At 40.6% G+C, this 16,266-nt stretch overlaps 4 protein-coding genes across 17 annotated transcripts in view; 3 read left to right on the forward strand and 1 right to left on the reverse strand.

The window, feature by feature from the left end:
* LOC125771824 (uncharacterized) overlaps positions 1-16,266 on the forward strand; it is a 225,059-nt gene that overhangs the window by 138,314 nt on the left and 70,479 nt on the right. The gene's annotated exons all lie outside the window — the stretch shown is intronic.
* The window catches only part of LOC125771829 (splicing factor 3A subunit 2-like), a 227,593-nt gene that overhangs the window by 135,082 nt on the left and 76,245 nt on the right, over positions 1-16,266 (reverse strand). The window lies entirely within an intron of this gene.
* Positions 68-6,096, forward strand: LOC125771804 (protein disulfide-isomerase). 2 transcript variants are annotated; one of them, XM_049442869.1, is made up of 4 exons: positions 68-173; positions 508-726; positions 3,572-4,842; positions 4,917-6,096. In XM_049442869.1, exons 2-4 carry the CDS (start codon positions 573-575, stop codon positions 4,965-4,967), a joined length of 1,476 nt encoding a protein of 491 aa, XP_049298826.1. In that variant the 5' UTR covers positions 68-173; positions 508-572; the 3' UTR covers positions 4,968-6,096. The 2 variants fall into 2 exon arrangements, with proteins under 2 accessions (XP_049298826.1, XP_049298825.1); XM_049442868.1 differs by lacking the exon at positions 68-173 and having other exon boundaries at positions 268-726.
* Positions 6,735-16,249, forward strand: LOC125771809 (uncharacterized). Of its 3 annotated transcripts, none has more exons than XM_049442875.1 (5): positions 6,735-7,002; positions 7,951-8,939; positions 13,883-14,006; positions 14,848-15,015; positions 15,101-16,249. In XM_049442875.1, exons 2-5 carry the CDS (start codon positions 7,984-7,986, stop codon positions 15,224-15,226), a joined length of 1,374 nt encoding a protein of 457 aa, XP_049298832.1. In that variant the 5' UTR covers positions 6,735-7,002; positions 7,951-7,983; the 3' UTR covers positions 15,227-16,249. The 3 variants fall into 3 exon arrangements, with proteins under 3 accessions (XP_049298832.1, XP_049298833.1, XP_049298834.1); XM_049442876.1 differs by lacking the exon at positions 6,735-7,002 and adding an exon at positions 7,009-7,321; XM_049442877.1 differs by lacking the exon at positions 6,735-7,002 and adding an exon at positions 7,009-7,188.

Raw genomic sequence — 16,266 nt, forward strand, 5'->3', positions numbered from 1 at the left:
GGTATGTAAGCCGTCAGCAGAGTCATGGATGACGTTTGTGGAAAATTCGAGTTCAATGCATCGGGCGAGTGTAGGAATGTGCGTGTGATAGTTCATTGTAGCGGCGCCACGTCAGTGGTAAAAAAACATTAATTTGCTCCCGTTTTTCGCGAATGTAAGTGATCCGGTGAGTTGTAAGTAAAGATTTTGTAAATTATTCGACCCGTTGTCTTCGACACTGCTTTTTGCGGCGTGGAATTCCGGTCCTGTTGGCCAGCAAGTTAACATTACTGTTCGCAGGGGTCCATCCCCTTCCCATTGCACATACAAGCGTCTCGTGCATGACGCGTATAGAGCGAACAGAGGCTTAAAGCGCTTCCTTTCTCCTTGGAGCTTCCATTGATCATCTTTTCGTCTATCAGTTCGGTCGAGTCGGCGCTCGAGACAGTGGTGCTCCGCGGTTCGGTCATATGCGAGGCTAACAGTATTTTCGCTTTTATCCTTTCATTGTCTCCACGCCGCGTATAGTTTTCCTGTGCCCAGTTTTCCAACCATCCGGCAGTCGCATTTTCCTGCATTTAGAAGCCGCAACGATGAAACTACTATCGGCATTCACGCTGGTGCTTGCGTTCGCCACCGTGGCGCTTGCAGAGGAAGAGGTCAAAACCGAAGATGGAGTGTTGGTTCTGACTAAGGACAACTTCGATTCGGTCATCGCCAACAACGAGTTCGTGCTAGTGGAATTCTGTAAGTACCTGTACCTATATGTTTCTGTTCAGTTTTTTGCATAATCGGTCCATATGGAAATGGTTGTTAGCGGCGGCAGCATGATGTGCCACCATTGTGTAGCTGGTTTAACATAAAGTCGTAGCATTGCAACTGTTGGATGATTAGACACATCTATTCAAATAGGGCCAAGTGTCATAGGGTTAGTTAAAAGCAGAAAAAATTCGTTATTACGGGAATAGGGTAATACTTTCCAAGGGTTTGTTTATTGGCAGCACAAGCTAATGCGTACGTGTACACGGTCAATGAGCACGCACGAAAACCGCCAGCCAGCCAACCAGCCAGTCAGCTAGTTTTTTTCATGGGCGCTGTTGCGTTACGTTGCGCGTTCTCCCTGCTGGAGTATCTTATCTGTGATTCTTGAACCATTCAGCTACTCTTTCACGCTAGCAAACGCATATGATGGTGGAACAGTGCGAGTAGCACCAACTATTTATGTGGGAAGTGTTCGCGCGCCTGCTCGCTTGTTGGTAGAACCGAGACGGCCAGCGGTCATGGTTATAGCTGCCCTGTTGGAATCTTTGTATACGTGGAAGATTTTTGTGTTCTCTCGTTCCACCTTATGGGGCGCCCAAACCCACTACGATGAGCTTACTATGTTTTTTTTTTTTTTATTCATAAAGAACGGCCTGGCCGTATTGCTGGCTTACTATGTTTGGTTTGATGAACAAACTTGTTTCCAACTGGTTCCAAAAAGTGCCGGCCGGCAATGTTACGAATTCAAATGCGTATGGGGTAAATTCGTGTTTCTAGACTGACTGATTATTACGCTTAGCTATTATTCAATAATGGGCGAATAAAGTGTTAAGGGTTTTATTAACCTTTTCACACTCTACATCTTCATCTGTCTGTATGAAGAAGAACAAACAGTTTGTTACAATTTTGTAATCTCAGCGATCCGCGTTCAATTAAACTTCTTGCAGCGAGCTATTCCATGAAAAAGTTTTATTTACACGCACACATGCATGTATATTTACATCCGCACAGAATTGCATCATTGACCATTACGTGTACCTGGCGCAGAAACAGTGCTTGGCAAATTCGCTTACGTGTTCGATGATTAAAGAATTCGATTGCAAGGGGCCACGTCGATAGCAAGATGCTTTCCCCTGTTCCTTATCAACCACAGACCAATGTACCCCGTGTGTAGCTTCCTACCCTTTTTTGTGGCCTATATCTGTGCAAATACACAGCGCACAGAAATGAGCTGGAAGTGGGAAAAAATGTTGGTTCAGATTTTTACCATGTTTACACAAATGTTTCCGTAGGAGTGTCTGTTTTGAGTTGTGTGGCGAGCATGTTTTCCATCTCAAGGTACCTCAATGTTTTCCTCTTTGGTCGTAGTAGACCAATTTTAAGCTTATGTTTTTTTAGAAAACAATTGACGTGTCCGTAACCCTAAACATGCGCACCATACGTTTTCTTCTAGCATTTCACAGGGCCGGGTGTTTCTTCAACCTTATACGGGGCCTTGCAGTACGGTTTGTGTATGTTTCTATTTAATTTACACTGGCCCATTTCAAAAAGAGGCATATATAGAATCTTTTTTTATCAATTTAGTATGGTGTTATCATTTTCTTAGCACTCTGAAGCAATTTCGTTACGATGTTCTACACGAGTTCCTATCAGTTACAAGCATCACAACTGAAACGATAGGTATATCTGTCAGGTTTTTGTTGAAGAAAATTTTTAATTAACGAACCGGACATGGCCGAATTGAATGTTTATACAATAGTAATATTGGATGGCAATTTGATTTTTCCCGGTAAAATAAATGGAATGAACTCACACGACGAAAGCATCTACTAAATATTCTTTTAACCGGTTAAGCTACTTGACCGGTTTTTTTTGTAAAAGCGGTCCAGCAACCGTGACGTGTCGGCTAGGGACGGGTTGAAAATACCAACACATAGTCCCCATGACACGGCTGTGTGCACGTGTGAGTGCTAAACCCATCGCGCGTATTGCCGCGACGCATTCGCGCTACTCATATTCTTCTCTTTGTTGATTGTGTGTGTATCCCAAGACGAAAGCATACGGATTTTATAATTGGTTTGCCCAGTCGCGAAGAACTCGGGAAGTCATTCGTAGTCGTTTATGTTTACGGTCAGTGACCCCCGCACCGGTACCGGTTATGCGGTAACACACATAAAGAAGAAGAACTGACAAGTGTTAATAATCGCCTCCACTATAGATTTCAAGAAAAGTAGGCTGCTGTAAGATGAATCTGTACGATCCGATCGTGCACTGTAGTGCGTAATTCGATCGATGCATCTTCCAACTAGTCTGTCTAAACGACGAATTTGTGTTGCGTGTTCTTTTTTTACGCAGCAAATGCGTCAAGTTCAGGGGCACGACGGGCTTGTTTATTCCGCAAATCGTTCACCGCGATGAGATGGTTATTTTTGTGCCTTTCTTTACCAGTGAGCAGTTTTCCGTTTTACGCTGTTTGTAAGGTGCGAAAAATTGCGAAAAAAAACCTTGGGAAAACTATGGAATAGACATGTACCGCCTTACAGCTCACCGAGTCCATAAAATATGCATACAAATTACACAATTGACGTCATTTGTTCAAATTGGCGTAATGATTGTGTTTGAGATGTTGATTGTAATTTGTTTTTTGCTTTACATAAACTTGCAATCTACTGGATTGTCCTTCAACAAAATATTACCATAATTCATTTGGTCATCCGTGAAAAATCACACTTCACCCACTTGGAAATTCTATTTTTATTTTGTTCAAAGTAAGAAAAATCGCAATACAATAGTAGATCTAATTCTGTCCACGCGTAACATCTATTTTCAGACGCTCCATGGTGTGGACATTGCAAGGCTTTGGCTCCTGAATACGCCAAGGCTGCTAAGGTGCTAGCGGACAAGGAATCCACCATCAAGCTTGCCAAGGTGGACGCCACTGTCGAGCCAGAATTGGCCGAGAAGTATGGAATCCGTGGATATCCGACACTGAAATTCTTCCGTAGTGGATCGCAAGTCGATTACACTGGTGGACGCGAACAGGATACGATTGTGTCGTGGTTGGAGAAGAAAACTGGTCCTGCTGCTAAGGAGCTGGAAACGGTCGAAGCTGCAGAGGAATTCCTGAAGGAAAACAATGTAGCCGTTGTTGGATTCTTCAAGGATCGCGAATCGAAGGAAGCCAAGGCATTCATGTCGACTGCCGTCGCCGTAGATGACTATCCGTTCGGAGTGACGAGCAGCGAGGAAGTGTACGCCAAGTACGAAGCCAAGTGTGGCTCGGTGGTGCTGTTCAAACATTTCGATGAAGGCAAGGCTGTATTCGAAGGTGAAGCTACCGAGGAGGCACTGAAGAAGTTCGTCACTGCTCAGGCACTGCCACTGATTGTTGACTTCAGCCACGAAACGGCCCAAAAGATCTTTGGTGGAGAAATCAAGAGTCACCTGCTGTTCTTCATCTCGAAGGAAGCGGGACACCTGAAGGAGTTCGTTGAACCAGCGAAGGAAGTGGCTAAGAAGTTCCGCGAACAGATCCTGTTCGTTACGATCGACGCTGACCAGGAGGACCACACCCGTATCTTGGAGTTCTTCGGCATGAAGAAGGATGAAGTTCCGTCGCTACGCATCATCCGCTTGGAGGAAGACATGGCCAAGTACAAGCCCGAAACGAATGATCTATCGGCCGACAAGATCCTTGAGTTCGTGCAGTCGTTCCTGGATGGCAAGGTGAAGCAGCATCTGCTGTCCCAGGATCTGCCAGAGGATTGGGATAAGGAGCCAGTTAAGGTGCTGGTGGCCACAAAGTTCGATGAGGTAGCGTTCGATGAGACCAAGGATGTGTTGGTTGAATTCTATGCTCCGTGGTGCGGCCACTGCAAACAGCTCGTACCCATCTATGACAAGCTTGGAGAGAAGTACAAGGACAGCGACAGTGTAGTCATCGCCAAGATCGATGCCACCGCCAACGAGCTCGAACATACCAAGATTTCATCGTTCCCGACCATCTACCTGTACCGAAAGGGTGACAACGAGAAGGTTGAATTCAAGGGCGAGCGCACGCTGGAAGGTTTCGTTAAGTTCCTAGAAGGCGGAAAGGATGAGGTTAGTTTACATCAAATGTGTTCCACCTTGGTGACTTTTGGCTTTAATCGTTATCGGTTTTCTTTCCATTACAGCAGCCAGAGGAAGAGGAGAAGGAAGACACACCGACGAAGGACGAGCTATAAGCGAAGGAAGAGTGGGCCTTAAATAAGACGAACACCATCAGTGTCTGCCCGCAAACGTTAAGCAACACGCCGAGAAAAAAAGAATGGGGAGAAAACAAAAGAAAATGCATTAATACCGTAATAAGCTACACAAATATTCTAAGTCCAAAATCACACCATCAACAAAATATGGCAAACATGTTTCCGTGTAACGTGTAATTCGTTATGTCGCAAATGTACGTGAGTGAAACCTCCAAATTGCAGATTCAATGAGAAGAGAAAGCGTGTGCATAATAGTAATGTAAAACTTCGCAAAGAGACTGTAATATACTATATTTTATGATGGAACCTGTAGGACGTTAGACGAAGCGATATAGATAAATTACACAAATTCCAACATCCAACATGCGGGCGCGATTCAAGATCTCTACCTTCCTTACAATAGTTCGTTTTGTGCAGTCACCTTCCTTTCCTTACGGATATCGTTTCTTCCTTAGTTGCGAGGCTGAACGAAAGATGGACTGCACAGGCAGTCCGTTGCTAAAGAAATCTTGCAAACATAGGCCGATTGGATAGTAGGAAAAGATCGCTACCCCAGGCCAAAACGAGCGAAACCAATATTGCGTTGATGTATGAATTCCAATTTGCAACAAAATTCCGAAGCAGTAGGGAAACAAATAGTAGAAAAGTATACAAAACCATTGCATTTCATAAGATCCTTCGTTAAGAGCACGCCGAGAAATGAATGTTATATTAACATTAGAAGCCCCAATCTTCATCGATTTTCCGCGATGGTAGAAAAGGGCAGATGAAATCTTCCTGCACGTAAGAAAAAAGCAGAATCCACATTCACACACAAACAATACACAAACGACAAAACATGTAACACTCGAGGCATTAAAATGAAAACTTAACAAAAAAAAAAACTCACATAAAGCGGGTCTTTTCCTTTTCCTACCGATTTGTAATTGCTGTTTTCGTTTTAAATTGGTCTAACATTCCTTCGGAAAAGTATTCATCATGACTCTGTGCTGGTATCCTAACAACATCTTCCACGTTTAAATACATAGTTTATGTTAAATATTTGTGAGAGATCGTATTGCTATTAAACCGTATAGTAATAATAAAAAAAGCTGTTAGAGCTCATTAATTATTTTCGATTGTTTAGCTAATACAGCCGCGACGCTTTGTAAAAGGGACTAAACCCCGGTGGTAAGTTGGAAATAAAGTACTATGTACCGGAATAAATGTTATCGTATCTGGTTCCACAACCTTGCCTCGTCGTTTCTCAACCGGTTCGCTGGTTATCTGTGAGTTAATTTACGTACATAAAAGGAAGGAAATTGTATAAACTAGTGTTGAAGTGTGAAGGAATATCATCATGAACTTAAGTAAAATACGCTTGTCTCTTACCCCGGCGTTTAAGTCAATACGCCTCAGGTTGAGCATCGAATATCATTTGGTCTTGATGGACTAAACATGATTGATAATGCGGATACTTTTTAACTACGACTTCATTCCTGCTGAACCCATGGAAACATGCAGATATATTCACGAAAGTTTCAAGAGTAAAAACTGTATAAAAAAAGAAAAGTAACGGAATTTTTTGAAGTGAATTAGCGCCGCAGAGGGACATTGACATTTCTCACACGTGGTTTGACGTTTGTTGGTTGGCGCAAACATTTACATAGACCAGCGGCTAAGTTTCTGTAACACGCTCTGTGGAGAATAAACCTCTCTTTCTCTGGCACGTGTGCAAACTGCGAGATGTCAAAGTCTCCATACAAATGCAACCAACAACATCTCTCACGCATTCATTTCATGGAAATCGTCGAAAGAAACACAAGCTCACTCGTAGTGTACCGCTGTGCTGTTCCCTTTTTGGTGAAAAAGAACTCGTGTACGTGAAACATGCACGGGTCGTGAAAATTGAAAGCCCTTACCGTTGCTAATCGAATTACAAGTGTAGAAGAAAACGATGGTCATTTGTGTGGGAAAGGAAGCTACAATGTAAACACGCTTCGCACGCTCGCGCCCTGTGAAGTGAAATTCCGAAGTAAGTGCATCACTGTATATTGGTACACTCTATGCATTGCACAGTAATGGAACCCGTGTGCAAACTGTGTGCGATAGTAGCAGTATTAAAATAGCAAGCGTTCGTATTGCATTTATCTAAACGATCATCAGCTCGTTTACAAATTGTACGTCCATCTTGTACCCCAGCTAATTGTGCAGCGGAAAGGTTCGTGTTGTATGTTGCGGTTTCGCAAGTAAATTGTGCTGCTGGAAAATGGACCGTGCTGGTCGGGAACAATTTCCAGCAGTCGCATCAACGAGGAGAAACGGCCAATGTGCCCCGTTTTCGTACGATAGTGGTAAATTTGTGTACCTACATATTCGCATTTCCTCTTTCGGTGGTGGCTTTTCGGTAGTGGAAAATGAAGTTATATTTATTGCGATTGGAAAACGGTGTAGCAACGTAGCAGTGGTGTGAAGAAGAAGTATACACGCATTTGCGTGTTTTGTTTTGATTATGTTATGAAAGAAGAATCGATCGATTTTTCTACGTGCCTGGTTTTTGTTTTGCGTTGTGTGGATAATCAATTATTCTTAGTCAAAATGTAAAACTGTAAATGGTGGTGAATTGAAACATTTTTAATGCGATTGTATTCCCTGTAGGTTAGTTCCGCCGAAATGGGCCAGCTTTCACTCTTGCTCTTTGTGCATGATGTTGACGCCATCCCGGCGCGTTTTTATTAACAACAGAGTCATGTCGTCAGCACCCCGTTGGTAGAAGGGGTTGTTGGTTTTTTTTACTTTCCCGCGGGTTTTATCCCGGCACGACTGCACGAATTAGTAGTACTGGTGTGGTTTCACTACGCTCGAGTCGACAAACGATTGAATCGCTTGTTTGAACGGGGAATAACTAACGCACCCTCGCTTCGAACGTTTTTCACACTTTGTACTGATTGGTGTTATTCGTTTTAAATTAACCAACATTCAGCATCCTGTGTGCGAGCGTTGATTCCCGGTCAGTATGAACTTTCCGGCCGAGAATGGAATCGACTTCGATGAGCAAGCAATATCATTGCACCACCAAACGGCGAAAACGACGGAGGACGACCATAATCACCATCGACAGTGGTTACCTTCCGATACATTCGTGTTATCAGATACTACAACGACAACCACCACAACGACGACGACGACGGTGCCTACATATTGGGAACCGCTTTCCAAGTCTTCACGATACGACTTATGTTCCTCTTCGGCGTCTACGTTCCCGGCATCAGAGCTTTCACCCGAAGCGACGGATGGTTTCATAGCAACCTCCCCATCGGCACTACCAACAACCGAGGCATTCTTCACCGTCGTGTCGCTTGAGGGAACAAGTCCAAAGGCGGCACCGAAAAGCTACCTATTTGAGTTGAACGCAGCTGCAAACCAGACAACCAGCAGTGTCCATCCATCGTTCTACGATCAACAAACGTTGGAAAAGTGCCCCCTGTTCGAGGAAACACCTGCCGCGGCAGTTTTAACCACAAGGTCGTCTGCACTGCCCGTTGCCAGGGCAGCGGTTGCTAGCGAAAGGAAACGAACCGTTGCTACCGATCCGATCGCAATGCGCGATAATCTGCTGTACCGGCTGCAGCGAATAGTGGCGAAACAGCGCAAGCCGGTGCTCAACTTGTTGCTTCCACTGTGCCTACTGATCGGGATCATGCTGCTGATCTACGCGTTTCGAGACACTGCCAAAGGTGTGCTGTTCTGGATCGAAACGCAAAACACGTGGACCATCTTCGTCATCTTTCTGTGCATGTTCACCATCGTCAGCTTCCCGGTAACGGTCGGCTATCTGGTGCTGATCATTGCCAGTGGGTACCTGTTTGGGTTCATTCGCGGTCTGTTAACCGTACTGATCGGTGCAAATCTCGGTGTGGCCATCGCACACAATACCATCAAATCGCTTCAAAGCAAACTGCCCGTGCACAAGTGAGTATTTTTTCACATTTTTTAAAAGCTGTACCACTATTGTTCGAAACCTGTTTGCGAGGGGTTTTTATTTTAGTGTTTCGTGAATTAATACTAAACACATCGCACCCAAACAGACCAGCTAATAGTTTGCGCAAACGGTTTGCATACTCGCCTATAATAGGTTGCTACGTAAGTCGCACCCGAGATTAACGGAATTGATCGATAAGGAATAACGTACACAAAGGTTGATCACGTTCATGGTTCATCTTAAATCTATCATGGAATCTTTCTGTGGAATCCTGTGGATCCCCTGTTGTGGGACTATGAAGCAAAAATCGTCCACTGACGACTTGGGCAATATCTTGATGTTTCAAATTGTAATACAAACGCCGGTTTTTTTTGTCAATGCAGAGGTAAATACTAAGTGGACGATTTAATGTTCGGATGGATGCAAACGAAGTAGAGATGAGAATAACAACTCTTTTTAGTGAGTCAACTCCCCGGCATAAGCGTATAAGTTAAGGTTACATGAAACGGGATCCGCCTCTGATAAGGAGATTTTAAAATTTTTTATATTTTTTTAATTTTCTTCAGATTTTTCAACTTTTTTTTATTTAAAGCATTATTTGAGTGAAAAGAAACTCATTGCAACCAATTGGCATTAAAATAAATCAATTTTATTTTTTTTGCAAAATTTCTCAAAAAAATGGCAAGGGGTACCCCTTATGAAATTTTCGTGTTGAAAATTTTTTAAAATTTTTTTTTTGATTTTTGATTCTTTTTTAAATTTAAAGCACTATTTAAGTGAAAAGAAACTTATTGCAACAAAATTCGCATTAAAATATATCATATTTATAAATTTTGCTAAATTACTCAAAAATGAAGAAAATTTTACATTTTCTCAAACAGGGTAGGGAACTTGGTTCCTCGAATAACTTCTGTCACAGACATCTGAAGCCAAGGCTGTCCAAGAAGAAAATGTAGCCATTGTTGCCATCTATCGATCACAGGTTAAAGATTGGCGATCCGTTGGATACCGACCGAGTTATAGGCAAAAGTTGGTGCAAAAATGAGGAAAATTTTACAATTTCTCAAACAGGGTAAGGAACTTGGTTCCTCGGATAACTTCTGGCACAGACATCTGAGGGCAAGGCCGTCCAAGAAGAAAATGTAGCCATTATTGTCATCTATTGACCAGAGGTTAAAGATTGGCGATCCGTTGGATACCGACCGAGTTATAGGCAAAAGTTGGTGCAAAAATGAGGAAAATTTTCATTTTTTTTAATTTTTTGATTTTTTTCATTATTTTTCACTCTTTTTTTTATTTTAAGCATTATTTGAGTGAAAAGAAACTCATTGCAACCAATTGGCATTAAAATAAATCAATTTCAATTTTTTTGCAAAATTTCTCAAAAAAATGGCAAGGGGTACCCCTTATGAAATTTTCGAGTTGAAAATTTTTTAAAATTTTTTTTCTGATTTTTTATTCTTTTTTAAATTTAAAGCACTATTTAAGTGAAAAGAAACTTATTGCAACAAAATTCGCATTAAAATATATCATATTTATAAATTTTGCTAAATTACTCAAAAATGAGGAAAATTTTACATTTTTTCTTTCTCAAAAATTTCTCAAAAAAATGGCAAGGGGTACCCCTTATGAAATTTTCGAGTTGAAAATTTTTTAAAATTTTTTTTCTGGTTTTTTATTCTTTTTTAAATTTAAAGCACTATTTAAGTGAAAAGAAACTTACTGCAACAAATTCCCATTAAAATATATGACATTTTTCAGTTTTGATAAATTACTCAAAAATGAGGAAAATTTTACATTTTCTCAAACAGGGTAAGGAACTTGGTTCCTCGAATAACTTCTGGCACAGACATCTGAGGGCATGGCCGTCCAAGAAGAAAATGTAGCCATTGTTGCCATCTATCGACCACAGGTTAAAGATTGGCGATCCGTTGGATACCGACCGAGTTATAGGCAAAAATTGGTGCAAAAATGAGAAAAATTTTCATTTTTTTTTTAATTTTTTGATTTTTTTTATTATTTTTCACTCTTTTTTTTATTTCAAGCATTATTTTAGTGAAAAGAAACTCATTGCAACCAATTGGCATTAAAATAAATCAATTTAAATTTTTTTGCAAAATTTCTCAAAAAAATGGCAAGGGGTACCCCTTATGAAATTTTCGAGTTGAAATTTTTTTAAATTTTTTTTTCTGATTTTTTATTCTTTTTTAAATTTAAAGCACTATTTAAGTGAAAAGAAACTTATTGCAACAAAATTCGCATTAAAATATATCATATTTTTCAATTTTGCAAAATTACTCAAAAATGAGGAAAATTTTACATTTTCTCAAACAGGGTAAGGAACTTGGTTCCTCAAATAACTTCTGGCACAGACATCTGAGGGCATGGCCGTCCAAGAAGAAAATGTAGCCATTGTTGCCATCTATCGACCACAGGTTAAAGATTGGCGATCCGTTGGATACCGACCGAGTTATAGGCAAAAGTTGGTGCAAAAATGAGGAAAATTTTACATTTTCTCAAACAGGGTAAGGAACTTGGTTCCTCGAATAACTTCTGGCACAGACATCTGAGGGCAAGGCCGTCCAAGAAGAAAATGTAGCCATTGGTGCCATCTATCGACCACAGGTTAAAGATTGGCGATCCGTTGGATACCGACCGAGTTATAGGCAAAAGTTGGTGCAAAAATGAGGAAAATTTTCATTTTTTTTAAATTTTTTGATTTTTTTTATTATTTTTCACTCTTTTTTTTATTTCAAGCATTATTTGAGTGAAAAGAAACTCATTGCAACCAATTGGCATTAAAATAAATCAATTTAAATTTTTTTGCAAAATTTCTCAAAAAAATGGCAAGGGGTACCCCTTATGAAATTTTCGAGTTGAAAATTTTTTAAAATTTTTTTTCTGATTTTTTATTCTTTTTTTAATTTAAAGCACTATTTAAGTGAAAAGAAACTTATTGCAACAAAATTCGCATTAAAATATATCACATTTACAAAATTTTGCAAAATTACTCAATACAACGTTTCAACTCACTAGGTCACGCTTACTCACTTTGCACATCTCTAAAACGAAGCCGTACAAAAAAAAGCATTTATTCTCCACATCAAAGGCACTTCCGTCGAAAGATTTGATGACGTCCAACCTTGTCGTGTTGTAGAAAGTGCCTCACCACAGTAACATTACTTTAACACGTCGCAATTTTCTTGCTGAATGAAACAATCCGCTTCCACAGCAATAATTGCTGTAGTTTTACATGCACGGCCACTGACTGTGTTTAGCCGTGCAAGTTAACAAGACATTTGGTATGAATTTTAGCAGCGTAGAAAACCAAAACATGTGTTCAACTCACGTGTTCTACATGTGTTTGTTAGACATGTTCAACTATTTATAGAAAAACTCCACCGAGTGTACCCGCCTACAATGGTAACGGAAAGTATTTTGGAACGTGGCACACATTTCGATTGTTTGTAGCGAATATTCGCAGGGTTTTATACAGTCTGTAGTTTTGTAATTTTTGTATTAAAATGGAATAAAAACAAACTGTAGATTGTTTTTTTGTTCCGCAAATACTCGCAACAAGTTCCCGCAAGATCTGGCAACTGATCAATAGCCAAGTGCAACGCACAGTACAAACCATAATGATTATGTTTTCGCGGCATGTCATATGTGGGATGAGCATGGACAGGCATGGCTCCAATTCTATCAATAAGAAACGTCTACCTATAAAATTGTAGCCGATTGGAGCAGATCGTTGGGATTGCAAATTTCATTGCATTTTACCTTGGCAGTTTGCCAAATTAGGGACACCGTCCGGTTTTATGTGACACCGGAGGGTGCCGTGTTCAGAATGAGAATTATCATTTTACGTTAGTGCCGAAGTACGGCGCAGATGGAAAGCTATGATTTTCTCCGTACGCTTTGGCAGAATGCATCACAGTGTAAGACATTTGCTAACAACAAGAAACGCAGTATAACGCGTCAATATCTGATTCTCATAGTCAGCATCTTTGTCTCTTTCTCTGTATGTCTGCTTCTCATTTCAAATTCGCCCTTAACTTCCAAACAGTTTAAAGGTTGTAGTTGCTTCGAGGCAAACCACTTGATTACATGTCCCAAGACACATGCCGCTGATACTCTTCGAAGCAACGACGGTTCAAACCCACAGTAAGGCTGAAGGCATTAGTTGCAACATTTGTCACGATGTGTCTGAATCGTATGGTTTGTTGTGTAATTAATGTTAAATCTATGCAATGCTCGCTATCTTGGAGTAATGCACATTTTGCTGATTGCTGAGTTTGGCGAGCTTAGAAACATTTACTGCGTATGAGCGTAGATTTCGTCATTGATTTATAATTTTTTTGTTGTGTTCAGTACACGCCTTGCAGACGTGTTTATTTCATCCGATAGTGTTGTGTATACGGATCAGCGTTATTTCCCGTTTTGTTTACATCATGATCGTACATTTTCTAATCATCGTTCGGAGAAAGTTGAGTTGCCTTTACGTCAATTTCTTTTGCACTTAGCTGCGACAAAGTGCACAGAGAAAAGTATAAAAATTTCAATAGCATTTTTGAATGGGTTTAATGAATTATTTACCCATTAAAGAAGTAGGTATTTAAACTTAATTTTTGCTTTGTAATTTAATAACCATGGGTTTTTGTTTAACGTCCCACTGTTTGCATACAATTAAAAATAAATCTCTATATTGTACGTGGACGAATCTAAAGCGTGAAACGTGAGCCGGTTCCAATTGAACTGTTTGACATATGGCCTCAATCGTTTGTCTCTATGAAGAAAAAAAATAACTCATGTATCGTTTTTTTCCCATGTGTATTCGTGCCATTTGTCTGGTGGGCTGAAAAATTATCGGATGATACACTATATTTGTTTGTTTGCCAACCGGCTTATATATGTTTGCTTTCTTTCTTTTTAGGCTCATCAAAAACGAAACGGGCCGTGCCATTTTGCGAGTTATATCCGGACCAAGGGCCTTCAAAATCGTACTGTTTGCTCGTCTAACACCGATACCGTTCGGTCTGCAAAATACCATATTCGGAGTAAGTTGACTTCCTAGTGCTTCCTAGTGCGAATAAGCATGCTTGAAACATGTTCCCGTAAAACGTGCTTTCGTTAGAAGCTGAACTGCACGTGATGCATACGAAGTGTTTAACTATATATTAGCCACGCGTTTACGTTGCCACTAGATTAGAAGCAGACAGCATTACATATATGTATGTAAAAGGCTATATATAGACGTGTATAGGTTATTCGCTTCAAACTACAATGTGATTGAAAAGTTGCGTTAACATACTTTCATGCGATAGATATATACATTTCGTTTATAAACGAATGGTTTATTTTCCGTCTTACGATGACGTCAGCTATACTAGCCACAAGTCTGCGAGCGTGTGATAAAATAGACTTAAAAACAGACTCGAACAAATCCACGCACAAACGGCTGAAAACAAGTGGCCTGTTTTCTTTCCATACGTCAGCGCACGAACGAATATGGCGCAATCGTTTGTGTTTGCGCCGAACCGTCGCTTGTCCATGATGGCCATCTGTTTTAGCTAGAACGACACTCGAGCAGTAGAGCATACTGGTGCTGTTAATGTTGTTCTATTGGACCGCCGAGAACAGTTTCCATGTATGGACAAATTTGGTTACTTTCATTCATGAGAAACGGGTGTACGAAACGTGATCGTCGCCTCGTTCGACGCCGTTAAATAAACCATAAAGACAAAAGGAGCAATTAAACTGTCAGCTGGCTCTCTCTTCTTCATAACTATTCGTTCGCTTTATGGCATCACGTTCATTTGATTAATTCTTGCACGCTTTGGTGCATGAAACTGTGTTTAACTGTTTAACTCTATCTACTGTCGATCTTGTTACCAACAGATAAGCTCTGTAAACACGCGGAGCTACCATGCCGGGACGGTAATAGGGCTGCTCCCAGCGCAAACCATCAACGTGTATCTTGGTTCGAAATTGCGCTCAATTCACGAGGTACTAAATGACCATAACGCAGCGCTCGGTCTGGCTGGCTACGGTGTATTTGTGGTGGAGGTAAGCTATGAAAGACAAACGTTCTAACCAAACAAACCATTTTGATGTTTCTAATGCAATTTTGTTTCCGTTTCCATTTCCGTAGGTGATTGTAGGTGCCGCTCTTATGATATGGGTAGTGCAGAAGGCCCGTTTGGAACTGTCAGCAGCGCTTCTTGCAACGGCCGATTCGAACTCTGACGAAAAGATACTGATCGAAATTGAGGCATAGTTGCTGTGGTACGGTGGCCAGCTTCGGCTCGAGCTTTGTTCGAGCTATTCGCGCTAGGCTAGTGAAATAAGTCAATCAGTTGTTACTATTTGTATTGTTCTAGAGGATATTAATATTTATTGGTCTGTCAAAGGTTAGAATTTAAGAAATGCAGGGGTGCGATTGAAACACAGGATAAGATAATGAAGTGAAGAATCTGCTTACACACGCATACGTTAAACATGTTCAGGAAGGAAGTAATAATGCCCGTAAATAACAGTATCTCAATCCCTCAGTACACGTCAATCCACGATCAGCCGACTGTGCACATTCTCGACTGTCATAAAGCCGTCCATAAGCAAGCAACTCTATGTTGAACTATTTTTATGCATTTTGTTTTCCGTACAGGTAATGGTAGCATAATATATTTTTCATCGAGTGTCGATAGATTGTTTTGTAAACATGAGGATCATTAAAGAATGTAAGAGGGCGATCAGTAAAACGGTAAGATTTTTTTTTGAAGAACTAAGATAGCATTAACTTTCCGTCATGCATTTGCCCGCGCGGTTGTAAGAGCCGCGTGTCTCAGTGTCAGGTGCTATTCTAAAGCCCATCTAAATTTGCACGTATGTATTTTAAGCCTGTTTTGGCTCCAACGAAACTATTAGAATATAGGTTTGCAAGATGTTTATACGTACTTTACCATTTAAAACCAAAATACTGCAAATGTAATACACAACGGAAAATGTAGGGATCGCTTTCCATCTCCCCCGATTCCCGGTTCATTCCAAATAAGACGATTCACGCTCGAGCGGTTTGAGCAAAGTTTTGTTTTGTTGTTGTCTCAAAACAAATGTGATAGAAATGTAAGTTCTCGGTGGTAATGTGCAGCCTGCATGATTCAAATACGACGGCAGATGTATCTGATGTGAATGTACGAACATTTGTAACTTAAAACGTGGTACATTTTTGAAGAGACGAGAAAATTCCGGAGCACACAAAGTAAATATAGATTAATTTAAAGCCAGTAAGTGAAAAAAGTAAGTTGAAAAAGCGGTATA

Source organism: Anopheles funestus, chromosome 3RL (assembly GCF_943734845.2).
Source record: "Anopheles funestus chromosome 3RL, idAnoFuneDA-416_04, whole genome shotgun sequence".
NCBI lineage: Eukaryota > Metazoa > Arthropoda > Insecta > Diptera > Culicidae > Anopheles > Anopheles funestus.

Bases quoted from the DNA above. Each gene is read 5' to 3' on its own strand.
- LOC125771809 (XM_049442875.1), top strand. From the start codon at position 7,984: ATGAACTTTCCGGCCGAGAATGGAATCGACTTCGATGAGCAAGCAATA. The intron at 8,940-13,882 runs GTGAGTATTTTT...CTTTCTTTTTAG, and splicing joins AGCAAACTGCCCGTGCACAA to GCTCATCAAAAACGAAACGG. The intron at 14,007-14,847 runs GTAAGTTGACTT...TGTTACCAACAG, and splicing joins TGCAAAATACCATATTCGGA to ATAAGCTCTGTAAACACGCG.
- LOC125771804 (XM_049442869.1), top strand. From the start codon at position 573: ATGAAACTACTATCGGCATTCACGCTGGTGCTTGCGTTCGCCACCGTG. The intron at 727-3,571 runs GTAAGTACCTGT...ATCTATTTTCAG, and splicing joins GTTCGTGCTAGTGGAATTCT to ACGCTCCATGGTGTGGACAT. The intron at 4,843-4,916 runs GTTAGTTTACAT...TTTCCATTACAG, and splicing joins TAGAAGGCGGAAAGGATGAG to CAGCCAGAGGAAGAGGAGAA.